The sequence below is a fragment of the Bombus vosnesenskii genome, unplaced genomic scaffold, assembly GCF_011952255.1.
Source record: "Bombus vosnesenskii isolate JDL3184/JDL3185 unplaced genomic scaffold, Bvos_JDL3184-5_v1.1 scf7180000014535, whole genome shotgun sequence".
NCBI classification, from domain to species: Eukaryota; Metazoa; Arthropoda; class Insecta; order Hymenoptera; family Apidae; genus Bombus; species Bombus vosnesenskii.
Genome location: NW_022883506.1, coordinates 1,246,530 through 1,273,828, shown reverse-complemented (window position 1 = coordinate 1,273,828; position 27,299 = coordinate 1,246,530). Strand labels below are relative to the sequence as shown.

At 40.8% G+C, this 27,299-nt stretch overlaps 1 protein-coding gene across 7 annotated transcripts in view; it reads right to left on the bottom strand.

Annotated features, from left to right (window-relative positions):
* Window positions 1-8,835: 8,835 nt before the first annotated feature.
* The window catches only part of LOC117240005 (mucin-17-like), a 46,751-nt gene continuing 28,287 nt past the window's right edge, over window positions 8,836-27,299 (bottom strand). For 4 of the 7 annotated variants that reach the window (XM_033505825.1, XM_033505828.1, XM_033505826.1 and 1 more), the window contains 13 exons: window positions 23,718-25,127; window positions 23,409-23,564; window positions 20,845-21,003; window positions 17,194-18,270; window positions 15,721-15,894; window positions 15,529-15,609; window positions 15,152-15,331; window positions 14,371-14,988; window positions 14,212-14,280; window positions 12,317-13,103; window positions 11,972-12,183; window positions 11,120-11,434; window positions 8,836-10,404 (listed from right to left, as the gene is read on the bottom strand). In XM_033505825.1, coding sequence (XP_033361716.1) covers window positions 10,336-10,404; window positions 11,120-11,434; window positions 11,972-12,183; window positions 12,317-13,103; window positions 14,212-14,280; window positions 14,371-14,988; window positions 15,152-15,331; window positions 15,529-15,609; window positions 15,721-15,894; window positions 17,194-18,270; window positions 20,845-21,003; window positions 23,409-23,564; window positions 23,718-25,127 — 5,307 coding nt within the window. In that variant the 3' untranslated portion in view covers window positions 8,836-10,335. Of the gene's footprint in view, window positions 10,405-11,119; window positions 11,435-11,971; window positions 12,184-12,316; window positions 13,104-14,211; window positions 14,281-14,370; window positions 14,989-15,151; window positions 15,332-15,528; window positions 15,610-15,720; window positions 15,895-17,193; window positions 21,004-23,408; window positions 23,565-23,717; window positions 25,128-27,299 lie in introns of all 7 variants that reach the window. The other 3 variants (XM_033505827.1, XM_033505830.1, XM_033505824.1) reach the window with 2 other exon arrangements.

Here is a 27,299-nt window from a genome sequence, read left to right as displayed (position 1 = left end):
GAAAACAGTCTCGGTCGTCTCGCGGTCTGTTTTGTGCAGTCTGTTTCGCAGGAGAGGATCGTGTGAGAATGGCAGAAGCGAGTAGAAAATAAAAGCGGTCGACTGGTAGTGACGTCGGTGTTCGCCGCGTTAACGTCGTTCAGCTGTGAGAAAGCATGAGAAAAGAAAAAACGAAGAGGATTTATGTCGGGAAGGAAAGAACTGCAGCTCGTATGCGACTGCTCAAGTACAAGGGCACGTACGCCCTATTCGCAATCTGCGACATTTGTGGCGGATATGCGGTATAAGTTGACATTCAGTACATTTCTTCTTCTCTTTTTGGAAATGGACGAATCAGGCTAGAAAGCGTACAGACTTAGAAAAATTGAAGAAACGGAAGTGGTTTCGTCATTATATACATCTTCTTCGATCGAAGATCAAAACAAAAGTAACAAAATAAAAATATTTAAAGATAAACAGTTAATCTGTATTTTTTTAATGACTCGAATAAAAAATTGAAAGGAACAAATCCTATCCCTCTCCACGCTTCATTAAACGAAAATGATAAACGCCTTAGTAATCAAGAAACCGTTTAAACCAACTTACCGATACATTAACCTGTAACCATTCGATTAAAGTTCGGAGCAAGCCATAAAACAAAACGGCGAGACATTATCGTATCTCAGGCGCGGCGAGGCTCGAGAGGAAAGTGAACCAGATCACTTTTCCTTTCTTCAAAATTTATCGTGCTCCGGTCATCTGCTAGAATCTCGGTATCCAATTATCGTGATGCCATCGGTAACCGAGGACAGAAATAATTTACGGCCGCCATTATCGTGGAATTTTCACATGTTTTCGTCCGGCCGAAAGAAAATCATTATTTCATCCACGATGAAACATTATCTTCCGGCAATCGAGCAATAATTGTCCACCGTAACCGAGTCGGTCCCGAAGATATCCCATTGTTCGAGGGATCTTGGCTCGAGATACCAGAGATTTTTCATCGTCCTGCATCTTCGTAACGTTCGCGTATTGCGACCACCCTGTGGTATCTTGCATGAGGTCTCCGTAGCATCTTTAGGCCCCGTACACACCCGTATACCGATACCTTCAAAAATTGTGGCTATTGTTTAATCGTAAAGAATATTTCGGATCTATTCAAATCTTAGAATCTATTAAAATCTTTACAATTATTTGTTTGGATGACATCTTCCGTGTCACATGGACAGCCGATAGTACTTACATGGTATTTAACAGAATTGAAATTTGTACTTTTCAAATATCAAGAAAAGTTCTATTATGATTTGGTAAAATAACCATCTCACAATCGACTGCGTGGGTTTTTACCAACACCTGTAATCGTCTAGCAGAAAAGACCATTCCCTTTCACCGGGACTAAGTAAGCGTTATATCTTCTTTTTCAGGCGAGTTAATAGCCGACGGCGCGCTTAACAACCATTCATCTAGATAGTATTGCAATGATCGCCACGTCTAGTTTCTCTTAAGCAGCTAATTAACAAACCAGTCGCTTGTTACGCCCAGCAGATTCGCGTTTCGCGTGGTTCATTAGACGTTTACGTGTTCCTAGCACGACTGTTCCTTAACCGAGGTGAGCAACCCGGCGTATGCTTTGAATCGAACGAAAAACCATTCCATGGAAATGTTTCACGCCATGGAATGAGGTGAAACGTGGCTACGATGACGCCAAACGCCATCGAAAGTTATTAGTTTCGCACCTGCACCTGATGACGCAGATTCATGGCGAAACGAGTCGGCCAGCTTTCGCTAGATAAAATCACGAACGACAGGACGCAGATCGAAAAATCGTGTATCGAACGGGCGTGAAAGCCAGGGCGAGGTAATTACAACTCAACAGATAATACCAGCCATTATCTGACATATTTGCGGCGTACGATGCGGTTCGCGAAAGGTTACGACACGCGGCATTGCAATTCGTATCGTAACCTTTCGAAGGTACTGTTGCAACCTTTCAGAATATGCGTTCTTTCTATCGATATACGGTTTATCATACAAATTAATGCTCTGCGGCTTTTTAGCGATCACCTTAATTTATAAGATGACGCGATATTAGACTACCGTGACTGTGTTCCTTTCTGGATGGAAGTGGTCTATATGCACTTTAATTTTACGTTCCATCTCATGTGGTTATTTTATTAACGAAAATGCTGCTAAGAATTCTCATTAATACCAATGAATGCCTTTTCTTTTTAGATTTATCAATGATTTACTCCATATACTTGCGCTATTAATGAAAGTTCTTTCATTTGGAAGCCAAATTAATCGATTCCAGTTTTAAGAAATACCTCTTGATCTTAATAGATTATTATAATAGATCTTAACAGAAATCAAATGATTATCCCCGGTAGAATGGATCGATTCTGCAAGACTGGATTATCTCATGTAATTAAACAAATTTTCTAACAAGGGAGTAAAAAAATGAAATAAACGCAATATTCGTTTTTAGCGAACGGCTTTTAGTAATTTAGTAAAGAACTGCATCACGGTTCGTTGGCAATGTAACTACATAGGGTGTTATGGCATGTCTATCCGCACGTGAGTCATCGGTGTTCGCGCATAGCTCCTCGAGTCATAAGTTTCTTAATGAGCATTCGGTGTTAGAGAACGAAGGATAAGAAACAGCGTGCCATAATCTTTGTGTTATTGCATTAACATTAAATTTATCAGTGATTTATCGTATTCATACGAAAGCTAAACGTTATGTCTCATGAAATTCTGGGCTAAAAGCTAATGTGACAGTAATGGGCTTACAAACATCACAGTCCTATTACACCTCGATTGTGCTCTGCCCTCTTTTAATAATAATCTACTGTGCGTAATCTTTCACCAGAGTGATGTTTCACGCGTGTAAGTTTTCCAAAGACACGATAACCCGATCAAGCCGAACGAGACGAAGCATTGAAATGATTGTTGTGAGTCGATCTTAAAGCGATCGGCGCTTATTGAAGAGAAACCTGAGTAGGGGGTGGAGAAAAAAGATAGGAGTACTGTAAGAAGCAGAAGAGGAGGAGGGACTGAGGGAGGGGGAAGAAAAGGGACAAGAGAGGAAGAAAGAGAGAAAGAGACAATGGCAACGTGAGAAAAAGAAGAACGAGAAGAAGAAGAAAACGGCGAAGAAGACGAAGGCGGAGAAGAAACGTTGAACGAAAGAGGAAGAAGATAGAGAGAGGGGCGACCACCTCCTCTTCAGGGTGCTCTTACCGTGCGTAAATATAGGGCACACCACGTAGCCGAGTGCACCGTGGAGGGTGACCTCGATAACCCTTGGTACCCGAGGCAGCCGTACGATGAAGAGGAGGCTGAAGAAGCGGGACGAAGTGGAGGGCGGTCGAGAGGGTGGGCAAGACGAACGGGAGAGAAACAAGTCGCCGAGCTAGCGAACAGAGGAAAAAGGAAAGCCAAGCAGGGAAGCTCGACCCGTCGAGCCGTGCGAGAAAAGGACCGCGCGAGAACGAACGAGGATAAAAGGGAACAGAGTTCGGAGGGAGGAGGAGAGGTAGTACGCTAAAGAGACGTACGTTCCCACACGAACCCCCCAAGATGCGTCCTGGCATCGTCGGGCCTGAACCCCCGATGCCCAGAAGCTGATAAAAACAGCTACAAAACTGCCTACCGGTGTTTTCTGCCTTTTGCTCCTGCATTACTCCCACCGTGATTCCCTCTATTCCCCGCGTCGCCGCCGTCTTTCTTCGCCACCTTCTTCGCCCCTCTCTTCTTTGCTCCTCTTTCTCGCCTTTCGGTAAAACACGAACCAAGGGGAGAATGCGATGCCGTTGCCTTCGAGCTTGCGGACCCCGAGTTATGCGCGCTGCTACCTCGATTGACTCGTTTTCCAAATGCCCGCATGATGCTAATTTCCTGCTTCATCTACCGTTTAGCGGTCGTTTCTTCGGAATACCTCCCTAGAGCTAAGAGATTTCCGGTCGCACCTATTGTGATTCGATTCCTTGTTTTTTTCGCTTGAAAAAAAAAGCAGAAGGAGACGATTCCAATTATTATTACTCGATTTGTTAGACACGTTATAATAATTTTAAGTCAAACGTAGGGTAATGCATTTCGAAACGACAGAGATGAAATCTCCTCTATTGTTATATTCACGATTCCAAACTTTCTATTCGTATAGGATTATAGCGATTGATCTCGGCTACGAGAGACGATAAATATATACGAGCAAGGACGTCTTTAATTATCCGGCGATTGGACAGATCGGAGAACCAATTTGCGGTTTGATCTGTGCACCGAATCCTTTTCGTACTGAATCATAGAAAATGTGTAGCAATACACGTGGAGAGCTGAGTCACAGCCTGTCATCTCTGGAATCGTTGGTTAAAAAGAAATAGCCGCGCTGTTCCCGCGCATTCCCACGATAGATCGGTGTCGCAATCGCTACAATGCGCGGCTCGATTGCGCACACATGGAGAATCGAATCGCAATTACACGGCCTCTGCTCGATCGTCTCTCGTATACGCTACACCGATCGCGAACTTTCGTGAAAATCTCCCCACCGATCAATGAAACGATAAATCGTTCTTGTCCGTTGATGGACGATTTTGCTCTTTGCGGCTTGATTAGCAGTCGCTCCGGTTTGTTACTTTATCCCTTGAGATCGTTGTTCAATCGATGATACGGAGGTTTGAGTAACCGTGAAACTTCCAGCCTTGATAGGGTATCGTAACCGGATCATGGTGACGAAAATTAATGTTTGGGAGTTTAATTAGACTGGCGTTGTTTGTAAAAGGATGTGTATGCTTTGTACGAAAATGATCAACTTTGCTGAGATATCGAATGTTCATGAGGGTACTTAACACATTTGCAACCGCTGACGTAAAACTATGCCTTGTTACAAGGTACGGTTGATCGCTGTCGAAGTAAAATTGCGTCACCTTACAAGAGTATAGGAAGGTGGTAGATGTTTATATAAATATATGTTACAAAAAGAGAAAAAAGGAGGAACTTCGAAGAGGAATTCGAAGTAAATTTTAAACCAACCAAAAGGGAGAACCTTTCATCAAATCGATAACATTCCATTATACCATTATTAAGCAACCGATTAATATTTATCCACTATTCGGTCTTTTCTCCCAACGCAAATGAATCATTCGAACCGCGATATTCCTATAAATTATCCCCCTCCCACACCCTGTTACGATCCACCCTTTAACGAAGAGAACAAATACGTTGCAAACTGTGCGGCTATCGGTTCGCGAGGAGCAACGTGTACGACACAGAACGATCGGCGTAGTAAGCACGCGCTGCAGCAACAACAAGCCGCGGCACAATCTGTAAAGAGAAGAGAAGAAATGAGAACCTGACGAAAATAAATCTTTTGGTCGAGACGTCGGAAAATCCCCGTGCAGAGCCGTACCTCTTCATCTTCCGTGGATCTTCCGTACGGTGCGCTCGTCGATCGATCCTATCTCGCCCGTCGTCGATCGTGGAAGTGAGCCAGCCTCGATAATGCCGCGTCTACTTAGCAATTCAACCAATAAATTAAATATCGAAGGAGCCTGCAAGGAACTTAAAACGTTATCGTCGAGTTCTCGAGCAGCATCGTCGACCAGTACACGTACGCAGATCGGTACGCATCTCGCATTCTCAATGACTGCCATTAGCTGTAATTATCCGCGAGAGAAAGAAAAAAGAATTCGCGAAGGCATCGCGAGCACGCGTGGGTGTTCCACTCTTACAATCGTTCGGTGCGTACGCACACGCTTCCTCCTCTTTCATCGTCAACTTCTTCTTGTTCTTCTTATATTCCTCCTCCTCCTTCGGTTTCTTCTTCTTCTTCTGCTGTTGTTACTGCTGTTGCTTCACCTCCACCATATAGGCAAACCGGGCCTGGATACGCTTGCTCTCCGTTAATTTATTTAAATTGCCGAGTACCAAGTGGCATGTGGTACCAAACGATTCGAGCCGGTATTGTCGGTGAGCTCTCTTGTTATTTATCGGCGCGAAATTCCGTTTCAGGGATTTTCGTGGCAAGCCTGCCGGTGAAACCTGCACATAGGTTTACCACGTTCTGCCTTTTATCCTCGAGCATGGTTCGCGCTTCCACCATTAAGCCACGGTGAACGCTATTGCTCATGGGCCATGGTAGTAACGGTGATGGTGAACTATAAACAGTAGTTCGATATCGAAAGTGGTAGACGCATTCTTGTTTCGATCATTAGGAACGTTCCAAAAAGAAAAAGATATGAAAAGTAGTAAATAATGAATTTTTATTTATGTTGATTTATAGTTTCGTTTAAGGCAGAGGCATCGTCGTCGTATGCATAGGATGAAAGGTTTCTTTGTTAACGAACGGATTATTCCGCTGCTCATATATGATATTTCATTATCGTAGTTCGTTCTTCAAGTACTAACGATGTAATACATTATTGTGATAATATTTTCCTGGCTAGTACATTCCTCTGGTAATTATTCTTTATTCAACTTGGAATAGTTTATTAAGCATTTTCAGTAGCAGTTTTATCAAATGATCGCTGATTATATATTTAATAGGCACGTTCAATTAAGATACAATACTCTTTCGTTATCTTGAATTCTTCACATGGTTTCTGTGGAAAACTAATTATACGACTTTTATTATACAATTTTCCTTGCCTTTAAGGAATAATACTGAAATGAAACAATCGATTTTGGTGAAATTTATGTCACTGAATATTGCAGAATGTGCCATAAAACACATATAGAACGATAGTGCTACAGAGAATCAGATTTTCAAATACGATACTTTGTAAATACTAAACGTCATTGATGTAGTTAAATGTAGTATATATTATTCGATTCGCATCAAACAATCAAGCACTTGCGAGCGAAACTTAACTGTATAACGATAGTAACGTTATACGAATACCACATTTATCTTGGAATGCAACATCGTACGTTATGAACGCCAAATGGTACAAGTAAGAAAGGATGCACCGCGTTTAAAGTCTGTTAATTATTACAGTTAAATCCCTATATCTTTAGAACTAATTACACTTTCGTTCCAGATACACACATAAAAACATTTCGCTTCTTCCGCACAACCACAGTTTATTCTACGTTTTGAATCATCATTATTATTGCGAGTGACTACTATATCAAAGAATTTCTCCATAAAACTGAATGATATCTCTTTGTAATCGTTATAAGAGTTTTATGTATTATCACCCGAAAGCGATCGATTTGTAGAAAAAATGAGAATCATCGTCGAAAAGAAAAAGTAAAAAGTTTTTCGATCTAGCCCGTCAATCTAACGATTAAATCGCGAGCGATTTCGATAATTGCTTTCTGAGTATGTATATATATTCGTGACGATGAACAAAGAATGTCTGCATATAGTAAAATTATAACGAATGCAACATGGATCGAACGAAACAGGTTGAACAATAAAAAAAATGTACGCGAAGACCCCTATGATTCATCTTTTGAAGGAAGAAAAACAACGTGCCTCGAATTAATCCATTATTTTATTTGCTTTATTCTATTTACGTTGCCTCATGCTCTGCCTATGCAACAGAGTAAAATGAACCACTTTTATAAATAAAAAGATTGTTCCGTTATTCTATTTACTTTATTTTACATATTTACGGTGTATATGCAACTCCGATTCAGGCGTATATACAACGGCATAAAACGAACTGTTCTCATAAATACTTGGTAATTATATTGTATGACCTGAAAGGATTATTTATTGTTTCTGTCAGTAGGAGAGGAAGGTTCCTGTCACTTTCTACTTCTTCATACTTTGCATCCTATCTAGTCAGCTGTCCCTAATGACTGTTAAATACGTCATAGCGTGTGATTAATATTCCAGACCGACCCTCGACGTTGTTCTTGCCGAAGAAAGGGAATACGAAGCGCAAGAAAAAAGAAAGAAAAGCTACAGTCCCTTTCCTTTTCGTCTCTTTTTATGTCTTTTTTTTTTTACTTTCGCTTTTTTCTTTCCCTTTCTTATAAAAAAAGGGATATCCTGCAAACTACTTTGATCCAATTTTAAGTTAGTTGTATCGTTGTTGACAATAGTTGAAATCATGTGTCATGCTAATCATGCTAGTGAAACAAGTTTATCTTCACAGTCTGATTATTATGGTACGATGACGGACGTTGTATCTGGAATTATCTTGAATAACAATTTCCGTCTTGTTCTACGGTGACACGAATAAAACGGCCATGGTAAGAAAAGATGGCGGCGAATGCGCGTCATAAACTTTTACGGATGAAAGCAATAGCATGTATATATGTATATATATATATATATATATATATATATATCCTTATAATTTATAAGGATATATATATCCTTATAAATGCACGATTGGGAGCTTAATCACTGAACAACTATTTTATATATATATAATTATATATATATTTATATATAATATATATAAAATAGTTGTTTAGTGATTAAGTTCCCAATCGTGCATTTATAAGGAACTTGTATTAGTTTAGTATGAAAGATACCTGAACAAACAGTTAAAAATAGTATATTACTACATATTTTACATCTCCGATGTATACGTAGCATGATTGTTAAAATTTATTGACTAGGAAAATCAGAAAGTACGTTCTATTTATATCTGCCATCAGAAATACAAAAGATCTACTAAAAAAGATTATTCTTTAAATCGTTCTTCCCAAATTCCTCGTTTCTCGTTTGTTTTATTACACTGTAAAGGGATAAGTAATACATATCTCTATAATTTCTATCTACTTATAAACTTTTATATATCTTTATACACAAAGCAAAGAACGAAAGCTTAATCCCTATAAATTAAACCTTATAAATTATTCAGAACAAAGGTACAATACTGGACTGAAAGAAAGGATACGTTCGTTTCCCGAAACATTTTTATTATTATATTATCCATTTACAAACAAGGCTTCGTGAGTCCTACGATTAACTAATACAGTTAAGCCGGGAAATAAAGGAGACGGATCTCAGGAAAATTGGAATTCCATCGAACTGCTACGACCGATCGACGGAATATCGCGCGATAAAAATTAATATAACAACGTCGTTTGCTACGTGGAATACGCAATGCCGCTAAATGTCCAATAGGAAAATACCCGTCAACGTTTCAACCCTTAACGCGGTAGTTAAGTAACCAAGCTTATTACTAAGCGCTACCATTATCATTGAGCTACCATACGTACGAACGAAAGTCAAACAAGACCCAAGGATCGTGCACCGTGCATACGCTTCTAGCTTTATTATATAAAAAAGAGAAAAGGAACGCGACGCACCAGCGGCGAAAGGTGCTCGCGAACCGTACACACAATGCTCCCTTCACGCTTCTCTGTATACCCTTGTCTTATTCTCTTATATTCTCTTTTTCTTTCTCTCTCTCTCAAACATTTTGTTTCTTTTATATACATACACACACGTGCACACACTCTTTCTCATGCTCGCTCTCATTCAAAGATATACGTTTAAGTTACCACCTTCTTCTTAAGCAGCATCGTCGACAAGGTCGTGGTTAAGTCGATCTTTGTGGGTGGGCCCTGCAAATCGATCCGCGTTTCACACGTAAAACGCCGCGAATCGTCACTGTCTCGCAAATCGTGACGAGGCGCGTCGCCTCCAATTAATTACCTTAATTGCGACGAACGTTACAAATGTTTCAAAGAGGTACGGCTCCGTCGAGAGAGAGATAGAGAGAGAAAGGGCCCTGTCGCGTCGTTCGGCCCTACCCCGAGAAACGTTTGCAAGGCGTGGAACTGATCGATCCCATCGCGACTCACATCGCTCGAGACTTTGTATTGATTTCGTCTTCGATGTCGGACCTCTCTGCTGAGAGATACTTCTGATGCTTAAAACACGGAATAGATATCATTGTTTGTCATTAGAGGCATTCAAATTGTAGCGCAAATTTCCGAGAAACGAAACGATGCAGGACAAGAGAAATTCTGACACGCGATAAAGCAAGAAATTTCGATAACAGTCGTTAAGGAACCTCCGTGTTTTAAGAATTAAGTCACAGTTAAAATGTCATGCTCGCTATTAGCTAGATCGATTAAATTAAAGTATGTAATCAACCTACAACTATTACACGTAATGCAATTACAAATAACAGAGCAGAATTTGACAAATTTCATCCCAACATCAGGTAAACATTTAATCTACCGATGATATCTTTTAAAGAGACCTGTAAATAAATTGGCAATGAATACATACTTATCGGAGGTACTGCTATCACCGCATCCCTCGAAGCAAAAGTATTTCAAAGTAGATCGGTCTAAATTATCACATTTGCATCATTCTAAATTTTCACATGAGCGAATTAATTTTATTTTATAGATTATATTAAATTTCTTTCCTTTTCGTAAGCTTTACCCTACCACTTCGGACACGATTCTAGTACCATTTCTGACCAGTGACTGCAACTGTTGCGCAGCTCCCTGAAACATAAAGAATCAATAGGAATATCATCGAGCTGTATAGTTGAGGAGTATTATTTAAAAAAAAAACTGACGAAAACTGTAATAGATAACAAATTCATCTTTCTAAATTATGTGCGCTAGTCGACAGAATTCAATTACGTTTGGGTAAACGTAATTGGATGTAACGTGACAGGAACGTCGGGCTGGTTGCCATCTGTTTCCTTCATCATCTATCACCAACGAGCGTGAAAAACGCGAACAGCGAGGAAATTAATGTAGTATCGGGAAGAAGGGCCCAAGAAACGTCGAGCTAACTACAGACAATGTCGCGAGAGCCGAGGCGCTGTCGGCTCCATCAATGCATTACCGGGTCCTTCAGGTAAATAGGTAAATAGCCGAAAAGACCTTCGTGACCCTGGCTACGAGCGTCTGTAAAACACGTGTGCGGTAGGCCCAGCAATAGACAATAGAGCGCTACAACGACCCGAGTGTCAGTCGAAAAGCAGAGTGCGAGTCGAGAAGCAGAGTGCGAGCTGAGCGGAGACAGAGGTTGCGAGTGGCGTTGCCGAGAGAGTGTGGATTGCGCTGTTTTCTATGCGTTTGGCGTGAATAGTTCAGGTTGAACAACAATCGTCTTTTTCTGTCTGATTAACATCTCTATTGTCCACTCTTTGTAAACACATTATATCACGATATTACATTAATGAATAACGAAAATAAGAGAACAACTTACGCTTATCGCAGCACCGAGAAATTGACTGAATGCTCTGGTAGCACCAAATAATGCGCTATTTCCAGAATTATCACCGGCTGACTGCGCCGGCGTACCGTAATTGGAGAAAGAACTGAAGAGAGGTGGTGGATACGTAGAGCTTGGTGACCACGTTGTAGTGCGTATCCTTGGTCCTGAGGTTGGTCTCGGTGTCACCGTCTTTTTCGTGGTATCCGTTGGTCGGGTTGCAGCAGTAGATGCCGGCCTTGTCGTAATTGTCGAAGACTCGCTAGCAGGGGACGCGGTCGGAGCAGAGGTGACGCTCTGCCCGAGACTCTGTTACAAGACCAGCAATTATTTTCTTTCATCGCGCCCCGCTCTTTGTTGCCTCGCGCTTCGCCCTTGTCATTCGATTAACTATCGCCGAGCTCGCGTCTAACTGGACCAATTTGTAAGAATTATATCAAATTGTTTGGTGTCGTTAAACTTTCCGTTATTACACTCTATGCATTTTTGCAATTAGAAAAGAATATAATTCCAGGATATCCGGATACCTGTAACCTTTTTATGTAAGAAACAATTTGAATAATATAATTTAATCATAAAAATTGATGTTCAACTATCCTAAAGTTTCCCAGATCAGTTTAATTATTTCAAAAGTTCTTTATCTTCAGGTTACTTAATTGAGTAAGCTTAAGTCGGATAAAAATGGTCGTTCTAAGTAAATTGATATAAAGACTATAGTGATTAATCAACGTAACGTTATCTGAAATCAATAACTAAATTCTACGAATCGTATATTTGCAACATGTGCTAAGTACATTGCTGTTAAGATTTCAGTACGTTACAAACTATTTAATTGACAACACTTACGGCTAACTGGAGTTGCTCTCTAATATTATTGGCCGGAGTTGGTGGTTCTATACCTTGAGCTTTCAATAATGCCGCCAACAAAGCGGCGTTACTGACTTCTACCGTCGGTGATGGAGTTGTTGTTGTTAAAGCTCGACCGCTTAAAATCGCTCTTAAAAAGGATTGATCATCCTGAGTTAATCCTGGCACCTTCTTCGAACCAGTTTTATTATCTGTAACAAACGTAACGCCACATCTGATACCAATCGTTTCCGTGATCGTATTATTACAGAATTTCAATCAATTTTATATATCATATCCTACCGTAATTTACCCTACATCTACAAGTATCGTTTTACGACTTACCCTGTTCAACAGCTCGCAGAAGCTCAACTATGAACTTTGCATCTTCTTCGGGAGAATAGGTCGACGTCACCACACCAGGCAACCTCGGATTTGGATTATTAATCAATGGTTGATCGGTGGTCGAGATTGTAAACGGCGTGGTCACTGACTTTTCCTGTACAATTGAATATGGACTGTTTACTTGAATTTTCGAAATGTCCACAGTTTTCAGAGTCGTACTAGAGGAAATTGTTGTCGTTTCTAACTTTTGCGTGGTTTGGATTGGTTTCGGCATGATATTAATCGACTTTTGCGTGGTTTTTGGCACCGGTTTAGCTTTTACGGGCTTCGGAGTTGTCGATGATCCGAATAAACCTCCACCGAGGAGAGCCTGCCACAGAAGACCACCAAAGCCTAATGGCGCCTGAGTGGTGGTTCTAGGTCGAGGAGTGGTTGCTAGTTTAGCTTTAACAGTTACAGGAGCTTTAGTGGTGCTGATCAAAGTCGTTTTAGCCGTGGTCGAAGGAGAAGCCGTGCTTATTTCCACGTTTCTTCTGGTACTAGTGGTTGTAACTGGTTTCCAAGTCACTTGCACGGGTGTCAAACTACTAATTACTGGTCTTTGACTGGTTGGTTGCTGTGTTTCTACTGATTTCCGCGTGGATGTTGAAACTGTAGACGCTGGAGACAAATCGATTATTATTGGCTCAGAAAGAGATTTGTAAATCGAATTTGGCGAAGCATTTTCGATACTGATAGCTTTTGGTGATCGAGTCGGTCCCGGATTTTTCAGTGCCAGTTCCAAAATCTGAAAATAAAATATAAAAAGAAAGTTAGGAAATGACAATTCTGTTCTACACTGCGCAGATTTGATAATGCTTCTCTTTAGGATACCGTATATACGTGTATATACATGTATATGAGATATTTAAAACTGGATACCCGTGAAAGTATGGTATGTTTTATTTTATTCATTTATCAGAACGTAAAACACAATCGAATCAAAGCAAATTTCACGTACAAGAAAAGGTTTCGCTTTCCTATACTTCATAAGTTTACAGGAATATTTCCAGGAAAAATATTCTCTTTATTCCCACTACAATGAGGACTAATTTCATTATATGATAACGATGTGCGTACTAATAGCGTTATCGTCCAATGGGCTATTTATTGCTATTATATTAATGCCATCTACGCACGCATTAAGTTCTGTCGACAGACAACGTTAACGAGAGATGACATATTAAACGGCTGTTGCGAGGAATAGAGAAGGCCGCTGGCAAGGACGTTCCAGTCCATTCACCGTGACTGGTCGATCATATGATTGCGATCGTCGCAGATCCGTCATTATGTCTTTCCGAGAAGGGCGTGACTAAAGATAATTTGCGATCTATCGAATTTTTCGTCTTGTACGACTTCCACCGTTGCAATTTTATTTATACGTTGTGCAGAAACACGAGAAAGAAGTTTATTCTAGAAGTGAGAAAAAAGAGAATCGACGTGATGTAGCTTAGAAGCTAAAGCTCGATCTTATTAGAAACAGAATACAATTCGTTGCACAGTCATATAAAGGAGTGAAAGGATCGTTTAACGTTACCAACGCGACTTGTTCCTTGGTTTTCCCCTCGAACGATCGTTGCATTTTGTTTTCAAGGAAGATCACAAGTTTACTAAGAATCTTATTTTTAAAATTTCTTCTACTTCATATTTTTAAAGAAACGTGATGTTCTATGTAGTATAACATATGTCGGTCGCAACAATTTATTCATTTATGTGTATAAAATACAGTAGTATCACATTTGATCAAGGTCGAGATATAGTAATATTGTTTCAATTGAAATTTATTTATTAGGATATACCGAATACTTCGTTTTTATATTTTATGCACTACGTAATTTATTGTACACATTACTTACCTTATTTGCCAAGAGTTGCTCCACTTGTGTCAATGTCTTCTGACTGGTACTCCGTGAATTACTCTGTAACTATGTAAAAAAATATATGTATAATATACATAATATTTTATAGAAATTCGCGTAGTTATTAGGAATACGTATAAAAATTTATCTACTTACCAACGAATTCAGGAAGGCCAAATCATCGAATGTAGTACCGAAAGCATTTTGCTGTCGCGTATTCAACAAATTTTTTGATAAATTAAGTGAATTTATTTGAGAAGAAGTTGTTTCAGAAGTAGCTCCTGCCTGTGACGCAATCATCGCCCTTTGAACAATTGTTGGAGGCTCTGAAGTGATGATAGGTGCTGTCATCGTGGTAGTTGTTGGCGTCATTGCAGCCACTGTTGTTGGGGTCATTGTTATACTTGTAGTGGTAGTTGTTGGTGCCATCGTAGTAGTAGTCGTTGTTGGTGCCATCGTAGTAGTAGTTGTTGTTGGTGCCATCGTAGTAGTAGTTGTTGTTGGTGCCATCGTAGTAGTAGTTGTTGGTGCTACTGTAGTGGTAGTAGTAGTTGTCGTTGGTGCCATTGTAGTAATGGTGGTAGTAGTAGTAGTAGGTGCAGCAGTTGTGGGTGTAATTGTAAGTGCAACAGGCGTTGTTGGTGGTGGTGGAGGAGGAATGGATCCTATGTTACCTCTTGGAACTCCAATCGTATTAGAAAATGGAGTAAAAACTTCGACGAATGGATTGATCGGACGAGCTAAGGCTGGGCCATTTGGTTCTGACAAATCGTCCTGAGAACGAGAGCCATATATATAATTTCAACGAAATATATCTATAATAAATAATATGAAATAATTGAAGTATAGAAAAAGTAATGCTTTTTCAAGGAAGTACGTAATTGTAAGTTGATTCTGAAAAACAGTGATTCGAAGGTAAAATTTAATTAATACGAACCAGTCTGTTTGATGTCACTGAAGCTGTTATTATCGGTGAGGAGGTAGTAATACCAAAAATTTGGTCCAAAGGATCCCTCCATGGGAATCCAGGCGGAGCTGTGACTTGACCCCCTGCTTGATTGTTCAGGAGATTCTCAAACGATGGTACGGAAGGTGATGGTCCTTCGTTTGCAGCAGTCTAAAGAAAATAATATACATAGATATGTATATAATTTAGAAATTCAAAATTATTATTTCACGAATAATAGTAAACTTTGGTTTGCAGATTTTAAATATTTTACAAACAAATCAAAACTACCCAAAGAATAATATTTCGATAAAATATGCAAGATGAAGAGAAGAAGCCGTTGAATTCCTCTTATTCCTTTAACTTACAGCTACTGAATTTATATTCACACTGAGAACGCGCGGGTTAGAGGTGGAAGCCCCATCGGTCCAATAATTGACGAACTTGTCCTGAAACATTCGACGTTGCTCTTTTTTTTCGCTGCAGAGATATGTTGCAGCGCTGAAAGAATCAGCCGCAGCATCGTTGTAAATCATGTTCTGTCTCTCTTGCTTTCTTACCTGTCCAATGTACACGGAGCTGCGTTGACCTCCGGCCTCCTTCGTCCTGGTGGCCTCGTCCCTCTCTCGATCCTGGACGATACGACCGCCCTGCGAATCGGTCGGCGGTCGACCGGTACTTACTATCGGCGTCACCGACGCTGTCCTCATTTGCGTATTCAGCAGGGCATTGCTCTAAACAATGCGAAACCATACCCTTCGTTCTTTAAACCTTTCAAAACAAACTTACATCTCAAAAACGATATATGAGAAACTTCTAATAGCGAAACTTCGATCGATCGTTCTGATTTCATAAATAGGAAAAATTGTAATCATAGTAGAACTTCATTTTTTTTTTTTTTTTTGTCGAAGGTGAAGAAATCCGTATAATAAAAGTGCAGTGGTTCTCCTCTGCTTACCTAGTGACGCGATAATAATAAATAAGAAACGATCGATTAATATTTCGCTATATTGTACGGGCCTCGGTAAGTAATCGGTGGGAATGAACGATGAATGAAAATGAAATATTTTTCAAATCCTGTTCCGAAGAGTTTATCGAATACCATAAAATTATTAATTTCTTTCTTCATTTTTCTCATTTTTTGTTTCCCTACTATACCATATTTCGCATAGAAAGTTTAAATTTCAAATATTACAATTTTCTGAACTGAAGTAATCGACAATGTAAAGTGCACCTTCAACTTTACTAAACATAAAGTGCGTTTCAAAGTGCGCGGTGCATAAAAATAACAAACATGCGACATATATAAATAATTATTCACAAATTTACAGTGAAATTATATACAACTCCCCATTATACAAATTAAAAAGTTTTATGTGGGATAAAAAAACATGTTGAAGTAGGCATTGGATAAATTCTTTTTACGACGATACCGAATCGAAAGAACGAATTAAAACAACGTGAAGAAAGAAACGTAAAGAATTGAAAAGAGAGATAATAGATATAATTAATCCACGCGAAATTGGAAAATTAGTACTACCAAAGAATCTACTTTAACAAAACCAAAGCGTTAAACAAGAAGCAAGTGTTCTGTGCCATTGTTATCATAAATATTACGACATTATAAGTAACGAAAAACACTGTCATAAAAAATTTACATACACACGTGTATATGAATACAATGAATACAAGACATAAAGAACGAAGAAAAGATGTATATAAATGAAACATAAAATAAATCAACAAATCGAATCTCAAATATTTACAGAAAACCCCAAATATCTAAACAATTACGAATATTTACATCCTGATCCATACATCCAAACGTTGTCAGACTTTTCCAAAAACAAATTTCACCCTTTTACACTTTATGCAACAATGACACAATAATTTTTGAAGCAGAGGCAAAAGTAACACGCGAAATGAGAAAGAGACGACTGGTTCACTTGGAGTAAACCGTATATTCGCACGAGTTCGAGCGATGCACGCACGGCTAACGATCGATGATGATGAACAGGTGGAATAAGAGATACCATTTCGTTGGTGCTCGGGACACTAGCAGGGGTACCAAGTGGTCCCGTATTATCGGGTCCACCTCCATTGGGGCCGACGATCGCGTTACCAGTAAGGCCAAGATCAACGATGCTGGGACTTTGGACGTTTCTCATTGGTTCAGCGACAGGTCTATCGTTACTATTGTACACCGGGCCTCGATATTGATTGTAAGTGCCTTGGTTAGCCTGGTTATAATACGGTCTGGGTGGTGGCCTGTTAGTGGTAGTGGAAGTGCTAAGTGAGAACACAACCTCGACCGGGTTCCTAGGTGGATCCGGTATTATCGTTCCATTCGGGTATTTTCGAACCAGCCTGCCGTCCGGGAAGATACCGAATATCACGTACGGGCTGTCCACGTTTCTAGCATCGATCAGGTTGTCCTCTGGCCGCTTTCTCACGATCGTTTTGTTCGGGTAGATTCCATACACTAGGTAGTCTCGTAGAGGAGCTCTGGTAGTCGAGCTTAGGCTGAAACGTGGGGCAGGTGTCAATCTGCTGCCGCCGAAGCGACCTAAATAAGGCGTCGTGGAACTCTGAGAAGCTGGCCTAGGTGGAAGGCTAGTAGCTGTCGGCACGGTCGTTCCAGGGGTAGCTTGCATGGACACGGTTGTTGCTTCCGTAGAAGCAGAAGTTGTATTCGTGGAGTCGTTCGTAGTACCTCCTGACATTGTGGTCGTACTTTCCGACGAAGCAGTTGTCGTCGATGTTCCAACTTCGGTAGACACGAGATTCTCTTCTATATTGACCGTAGTAGTTTCCGTCACAGGGGTGACGGTGACGACGTCCATTCTCGTCGTTTGAGGTGTCGATGTCCCCCCGTCAGGAACGCGTCCTGTACTCGTCGACGTCGCTGTCTCAGTCGTGGTCGTCGTCGTCGTCGTTTCGACCGAAGATGAAGTGGTTGTAATGAGGGGAACGTCGGGATACGATGAAGTGGGAAATTCTGAGGACGTTGATGAGACGATCGAAGTATCTGGGATCGTAGGAGTTGTGATCTCGGTCGTTTGGCCGATTCCCGAACCTGCCGTCGCTTGGGCGGTTGCTGATGTCGTATCCTGGAAACGGGCAACAATAGTTGGAGATTTGTTCTCAAGATTTGGGGTCGTTTGGGGGACGTTTTCGCTGGGTGCATTAGTAGTGGTTTCCATGACGGGAATTGTAGTCGATGTTAGCGAGAATTGATTAGTAGTGACTCCCATATCGTCAATAGAGTTAAAATCCTGCTGCGAAGTGGTTGTCATCGATGACGGGGTGGGTTCGGGGGTTTCGTTATCAGCGCTTTCGGTGATCAAAGATGCCAACTGAGTCGTGGACTCTGTTGTTTGGTTAGTTTCCACTTCTACCTCATTTACACGTTCAACCAATTCTACGGCAGATGCCAATGTGGTTTGTTCGAAGGATATTGAGGGTGTCATAGTGATCGTATTTACAGAGGAAGGGGTAGTTTCGGGAGCTACGGTAGTTATTTCAGGTTGAGTAGTGGTGCCAATGTCTGTCATAAGCCGTGATGTTACGGTTGTGAGACTGGTTAATGGTACGGTGACTCCTGTAGGTTCAGTGACACTTTCTGTAACCTGTTCGGAAACTATTTGAGGGTTGGTTGCCGTGGTCAAATTAGACGAAAACAAATCGAACGTGTCAGTGGTTAGCTCGAAATTCATGGCGAATGTGGTTGTCGTTTCTGAACTTTGTGTGCTGGTGGTGGTCTGTGTCTGAGTCGTGGTATTGAGGCCAATATCAGCATCGAACGATCCGTTAAGCGACAGAGTGACTCGTGGCTCAATTTCTGTCTTAAACAAGGGGGTCGTCGATTCTATGATCTCGGCAAGGGGTCCTAACGCTACTGGTGTGGTTTCGGTCTGTACGCTCTCTACTTCGTCATCGGGCATGTTACTTCGAGGGGTTGTTGTCAGTGTATCTGTCAGATTTTCAGAAGATACGGTTGTAGTAAAGTCTACCTCATTCTGTGAGGGATCAACCGGAATAGTAGAAGACTCTACATTTTCTGACATGGTATTTAAGGAAAAAGACGATGTCTCTGCAACTTGGGTAGTGCTAAGTTCGTCGTTGGACAAGCTCGGTCGGTATATCTCGTTTTCCATTAAGTTATCTAATCTAGATGTGACGTTTGAATTTTGCCCTGCTATTTCTTCCTGATTATCGTTTATCTCATCCGAAAAGAGTGTTTTGGCAATGGACATTAACTCTGTTAGTAAAGTGTCGTCGGTGGAAGTGATCGTCGACACAGTAGTTACATCAACACTTAACGGGGAAGTCGAAGAATCATTTGAATCGCCTACAGTGGTCGAATCTGTGTTCGATACTGTCTGAAAGTCTTGTGTGATTGTTGTAGATGTTATTGTTGCTGGTGTTGTGGTTGTTATTGCATTTATTTCATCCTGCGTGTTGACTTCCTGAGTAAATACCATTGTGGGTGACGAAGCAGCAATTGAACCTGCGCTTTGGGTAATTACTTCTTCGATCGTTCTTAAACTCGATTGCTCCGTTGTAACCGACGACGGGGTAGTTGTTCCCGATTCTCCTTGATTGATCGTCGTTTCATCCCTCAATTGCGACAGGGACTCCAAACTACGATTACTACTCGAATCTCGTATCACGTTCGATGTTTCCGTCGTGGGAGATAACATCGTCGTCGAATCTTGACTCGGTACCGTGGTCGTAGACATAGTTGCTTGCAATCGAAACAGGATATCTTGCGCGAGATCTATCAGCCTGGTTCGAATAGTGGACGTGGGTATCGCCGTAGTTGTCTCTATATCGATCATATTACTCGAATCTGCTTCGGTCGTTAGAGCATCGGTCGAGCTAATATCGGCTGTCTGAGTAGCAGTGGTATCAGACAGCGGTATGGTATTAGTCTCGGGATTTTCAAACGTTGTCGCTGTGTTGGTGACAGTTGTCGAAAAGGTAGTCGTCTCTATCGTATTCTGCAAAAGGTCTATTCTTGACGTAATATCGATATTGCCAGTCGTGCTCTGCGTTGTCGTACTAACAGTGGTGGAACTCGTATCACCTTCGAACTCGGTACTACTACCTTCGGATGTAGAACTAATAGTCGTAAAAGCATCCGTGGTAGAACTCACGGGTTCCTGATTGGTCGAACTGTTATCTGCCGACATGGAAGTCTGAACATCTTCCGCACCTTCGACGTTCATCGTCGTTGCATCTGTAGACCGCAGAAACGACTCTGTGCTAGTTGACTCAGTGACAGACATGGAATCGACGTTGGTGGAAGTTTGTTCCGTAGTGAAGGATGAATCTCTACCGATGGAAACTCGTTCGGTATTGGAAACCGATTCTGTACTGGTGAAAAGTTGTTCGGTACTGGAGGGCGATTCTGTGTTGGTGGAGGCTTGCTCGGTACTAGAGGACGATTCTGTGCTTGTGAAAACTGGTTCGGTCGTTGAAGGGGTTTCAGGGGCTCCTGTGGTAACCGCGGGGATGGAGTTGTCCGGATCCTCGGGTAATCTCGGGGTCTGTGTGCTGTCCTGAATAGTGTTCGCGGTGGTGTCTGATGTCTGTGGGCTGATAGTTGCTACAGTGGGGCTTGTGGTGTCATTGTTAGCGTTATCGCCGATATCGTTAACGGCGGTGGCGTTAAAGTCTACCTGGGAAACACTACCAGCTTGTTGTTTTTGTAGCTGTGCAATCGCGTTTCCCTGTAACTGTTCGTTCCTGATGCTGGCCGACTCCAATGCCTGATAAAGGGTCAAGAATCTCGGCTCGCCAGGACTTGAGACATCGATTGGTGGGGCCGAACCGGAGTTCTAGAAACAGAAATTACGTGCGTGCATGGGGTGCTATACATTAAATTCGGTGCCGAATCGGAATTGGTGACTTCCTTTTATGTACAGTTTCTACGTTGCGTCAATCGGTGTATTTACAATGGAACAAGGGATCTAAAGTACGCGTTGTTCGTTCAATACGATCGACAGTTGAAAGGTAAATCGATGTAAAACGAGGGATTATGGAAGTACACCGATCATTTCGCAGATTAATTGATCTCATAATTGAGTGAGCATACACCATCTCTTGGTAGAAATACGAACTAGCCAAGGAAGAGGAGAAACCGAGGTTGCTTTAATGCATCAAGAAAACACAGCTGTTAGCAAAGGAACGGTGAGCTAGAAACTCGTTTTCCGAGCGAAGGATCGTTTATACGGGCAATAGAGACTGGTTGCCCGCTCACTTTGATTTTTTCCTTTTTATCATAGCTGTTAATCCTCTCTCACAGAGGTCTCCAGTGATATGTCTTTAACAACAGTATCTTCGAACAACATTGAAACGTGATTTCATTTAACGGAGATTTTAAATATTTTTAGAAATTGCCAAGACCTGATAAAGAACGGGTTAAGGATAACAACGATCAAACCGATTCAAAAATAACATATATCATACGATATTTGTAGATTTCCACATGTCAATTGACAAATGTATTAAACAATATGAAACTAATTTGAAACCTGAATTCGGACAACTTGTTACAGAAAACCGAGATCGAGGCTGCACGAAGGAGAAGTGAATTCGTGACCTTAAGTCGCGTATCCTTATTTTCGTTCGTAATGATTTTGATCCACCCACATGTCCTAAATACCATCCATGTTGAGATACTTTTAATACAAACACATGACGCAGCGTTCATTTACTTTCACTCGTTAACGCTTCGAACGCTGTGAAACGCGGATCACGAAAATTTGCCTATGTAATCGGAATGCGCTCGTATTAGAAAGTCAAGTCCCGTTACGTCGAATTTCAACAAAATGTTGCTTCGTTGGGAGTATAGTCACGTTACGTCTATTCAATTTTCATAAGTTCGTGGATATCATCGTGAGAGTATTCATCGAAGTCAGAATCGAGCAAACCGACTTACATCGTAGTCAGTACAGTGATACTCTTTCATTATGATTTTCTGGATTTATAGTTTAGAGATCAATAGAAGAGTGTACTTTTGAACTGGCTATTGCTTCTCAATTATGGCATTTCTCTATCTACCTTTAATAATTCTGATAGTAATTTTGATATGATTCGAAAGAATAATTTATGGACGCGATTAAATAAGAACGAACAACCGCATGTCGCGTGCGATCCAAAAACCAAAATATTTATTATCAAAGATATATATATATATGTGTGTGTGTGTGTGTGTGTGTGTGTAATCTTGTATAACACAATATATGCATTATGGTGTAAGTAAAACAACGTAAGTACCTGTACATATTAGTAAATGCAAACCCATGATAACAATTAGCATGAATCACAAAACTAAAAATAAACGTTAATCACATAAATGGTTATGTACTTTTTATTCGTTTTCTTGTGTTACTTATAATCTTTTTTTATAATTTAACCATAGAAAAGGTTGCGTCTTCTAAACGAGAATTGTTCACACTATTGAAACTTATCGTGCGATACTCGTATCTATGTCGACGATATAAAATTGTACTAGCTGTATGGAATGGATAAAAAGAGATAAAAAGAAACGACTTTTAACATTATTGATAATATTTTAAAGAAAGCTCGGCAAGTATGATAATCCTTTGCGAACGATGAATCGTTATAATATTAATGAAAAGAAAAGATGATTAATAATTATTAGTAACGCGTCTGACTAAGTACAATCCGAATGATTAAATCAACGCAGTTTATTCGTATCGATGTCATTAGAATCGAGACTTCCAGACGGAGTTGTGATGACACCAATGTGATCGGTCCACGATGGTGATGCGACTGCTCCGATCTTCTCGGCTACCTTCGTGGTGAAAACCTTTTAAGCACAGAAAAAAACGACCACACTGACTCACTGTTAACCACCTATAACTTTCTTCTTCTGCCACGTAATCTTACCTCGGTAATCATCGTCACGATCCATTTCTTTCACATATATACGACCTTCCATAATTTTTTAACGCTACTTTATAGTTTTCATTTATCGAGAACGAACATAATATTCTTAAATTTTCTCAATAATATCCAATAAACTTATTGTGAAAATTAAGAAATTTGCGGTGCAATGAGATATGATGAGACTAAAGAGTATCTTGCTCGAAGAAGTTAGAAAATGAATTTGAAGAATGTAGGAAAGTTTAACGTGTTCATAACGTTTAATCTTTTGCGAATACTTCCTGAATGTTGTCGATATCTTTTTAAACATTTAATATCTTAACGATCTTACCTCTACGGGTGTAATTGGTGTAGTCGACGAACTAGTAATCGATGGCACGGTGGGCTGATAAATATTATTTTGTTTTCTAACGAATAATTCCGCTCCTTTGTATCTCGCACTAAAGCGGGGTGGTTGTCCACTGGGGGTGACTCTGGGTGGTGAATTCTGTACACAAACGACAGGATCGATTACTTCGAGTAAATAAACATTTTACCGACCTAAATGGAAATTCTTTTTTTAAATAAAGTTTCGAATTATTAACAAAACGAAAGACGGTGGACATTTTATTTTTGTCAAATAATCAAGATTAATATTTACCACGTTGTTAACGTTACTGTAAGATCCGGAAAACACAGGCGTCTTGTTACCAAGGGAACTCAGCAGCGGTGCCACCGTGCTTCTCAGTTGCTCCAGCAGTGTACTGTTTCCGCTCAGAAACGTGCTTCTGGTCGGATTGAAGACATTCGAGTTACCGCTGTCGCCGTTGCTGCTGCCGGTAATTCCTGGCGTCTCTTGCGCCGTCTCGTTCGCGATCTTCAAGTTTACCTGTGGTCCCTGTGCTACCGATCGAGGAGATACCGTGGAGGTCTTTAAAGTGGCGTGGTATTTTGTCGACCTCGGTGTAATGGCGATTCCTACACCGTCGACCTTCGTACTGGATTCGGTTAAAGTCGTGGGAATTTCTGAATGTCTTCGATAGGTCGCGGTTCTAGGACGAAACTCGATCTTTCTCGTCTGTGCAGATAATCCCTCCGTTGTCGCCGATTTATCGTCGATAGATTTTACCGAAGATTTTTTCTTCGAATATCTGCTGGTAGCTACGGGTAGTTTCGTGGTAAAGGTTGCTTGTTCATCCGTCGTCTTCTTCTCGAAAGATTTCTCATTGGTTCGTTTGCTGTAACGAGGTCTAAAAATGGGCTTGGTAGCGCTGGTAGCAAACTTCGATTTTTTTGTAATGTTCTCTTCCTGGGACGTTTGCGATTTGCTCTGTGTGGAGGAGTAGGATTTCTTAGGTGTCGACGTCGTGAAACTTTGGTCGATCGTTGCAGACTGCTCTCGTAATTTATTACGTGATTGATAGCTATAGGATTTCTTCGGTTTGATAGTAGTAACGGGATCGATAGTCTCGACGCGTTGAGTGGAGTAAAGCGAAACCTTCATGTTCTTGGTCGGCGTCGAATCTTCTTCCTTCGACTTCTTGCCTCCACGATCACTGGCTAAACGAACCCTCGTCGAATCGATGGTTGTCGCCGATCCCTGTTCAGCGGATGTGATCATGGACGGGTTCGTGGTTAGCGCGTACGGTCTGGTCGTTTCCTCGGCAATGGCTCTCTCTTCGATCGAGATCGAAGTGACCATTCGCTCCGCAATGACCCGCCCCTTCTTTAAACTATACGGTCTGCCGGTGACCTTTGAAGAATCATCGTGAGCTTTCCTCGAACTAGGAAGTTTCAAGGTTTTCACGCTGACCTCTTCCTGAGTGCTTTCTACGGAAGTGGAAGGCCTGTTGCGTCCCGGTACTGCGGCAGCGGGCTTAGAATATTTGGCGACCTTGCTCGTCTCATCGACCACCGGCACGCCGGTTGGTTTCCGTTTGCTGAAAGAGGAGGCCGTGGTTGCGTCGAGATCATTCTCCTCGATGTTCAACTCTGGCTTCACTAACCTCCTAGCCAGCTCCAGTTTCATCCTCGATCTTTCAGCGAACAGAGCGGCTGACGATTTTTTCACCTGAAAGGGTCGTTCAAACAGCTCCGTTTTAAGATAGTGGAAAACCGCTGTCGAGACTGAAGCCGGCTCCGGAAGCTCGAGCGGGAACTCTGTTAGTGTACCACGGTCTCGACGAGCTTTCCATCGACAGGAGACGTTCTCAAGGTCGCTCGGAAAGCATACACTCGCAACAGGTCGGGAAACGAAGGACGGTACCGATTCGATTATGGGAAGACGACATAGCACGCGGCCGATATTTTCCTACATGAAGAATAGGAGCTTGAGGAAGCGTAGAAACGAGACGATCCAGGCCGCCATTTGACTCGTAACGAGCTCGAGCCACGATTTCACTGTACTGGACAACAACTGGAAAGTTTAATCAATGTTATCAGCACACGCGACTCGAGGATACATTTCATTGAGTGCGAAAGAAGGAGAGCGAAGTGTGAAAACGACCATTTTGTGAACGATCCATAGAGACGGTGACAAACGCGGTGACAAACTAATCGATGTACAAAATAACACAAGCCTGGCTCCAATGAAGCTTTTTCTTATTTCCATTAATCGTATGCTATAAAAATGAATGGTTAACTTCGTACTAATGTGAAACTATCTATCGTTCCAGTGAGGGAAAAAAAATCATGTATCATCTAACAATTATTCGAGGATGGTTCTTAAAAGCGCCGATCAAGCGATTAGCTGCGGTGAGGAGGTGATACAATTCAGTTTCCCGTACAGTCATGAAAGTTCTTCTGTGCTCTTTTTATACTGTAGTCTGGTTCGGTGTAAATTATAGCGATTGCAGAACAAAAGGAAACAAGTTTGTAGTTCATAGATCCTTCGTTACTTGTTTTATTCATGAATAATGACAATTTCGGGCATCGATCTTAGAAACATGGGTTTCTTTATCGACGACGTAAAATGAAATTATGCATGTTCGAGAAAATCAGTTAAATTAATCGATTTAATGAAATGAAATAATTTTTCGATATACTACTTATGGAGTTACTCTACATTCTGACCATCTATTATTGTTAATTTTGTTTGATATCTTTAAATACAGTTTTTACTTGAAGACAAAGGATTTTTACAACAAACTCAATTTCGATGTAATTACGAGACTGAAAGTCGTTCATTTGTTCATAGTTTCGAACAGAGGTAGAATGTATGATCCTACAGAATAAAAAATTTATTGACTCTGTAACAAATTGCGTTTCTCTTCTCTTATGTTTACTTTCTACCACGTTTGATTCTTTTTCTACCTTTCGTTCTAAAAAATTTACTGCTGAACCTCTGATATCATCGGAATTAAAGATAATAGAAAATGCCGAAAAGAAATTCCTTGAAAGTAAATCTAACAACTTCTGATTGTTTCGAAACCGATGATGCAATTAAGAAAATTATCATTTTATGTGAAAAACGTCATTCATGTAGATTTTACTTTATTATTCTAATGTGCTACCTACGAAATTTTCCCAATTTAAAAAATTTTTCAACCATTTATTCCTGTTTCCATTTATTATCATACGCGGTAAATATAAGAACAAATATAAGCGACAAATGTAGCAACGATTTAAAGTGAAAGTCACGAAGTTAAGACATCGTGGGGTATATAGACGCTCGGCAAATACTTAAGATCATTTTCACAAGAACAAATTTTACTCTGCATTCACGATTCATTATTTTCACATAGAATAATTTCTTTTGGTTGCTTCATCCCTGTCATTAACCATTCCTCGTGTCTATAATGAACAAGAAATTTAGAAGTCTAAGCATCAATAAGATAGATATCTTGCATAGAAGACCTCTTCCAGTAGAAGACGCAACTCCGAACTCTACCTATCAAAGTTACCTCGCTGGGAATAAATCGGGACGCGTTATGTTCAGGTAAGTCAAATAAACCTTCACTTTCTCCATCGAGAACCCAATACAAAAGCAACTGAACGAAAACCAAAAACCAGTTTATAAACTGCGTAATGCACGTGAGCCCTGAATAAGTCGGGCTCGATAAGTAAGCACATTTTCGCGATAAACGAAAGTAAAAATAGAAGTCCACTTTCGAAGAACGTTTCGATCAAAGTTTTATATTCATTTGGACCTTGAGAGAACTCCACGTCGAGGATTCGTCGTTCCTCGTGTTAAAGGATATCGTTCGATCCAGTCGCGTTTGGAGATGAACGATATCATCGAAGC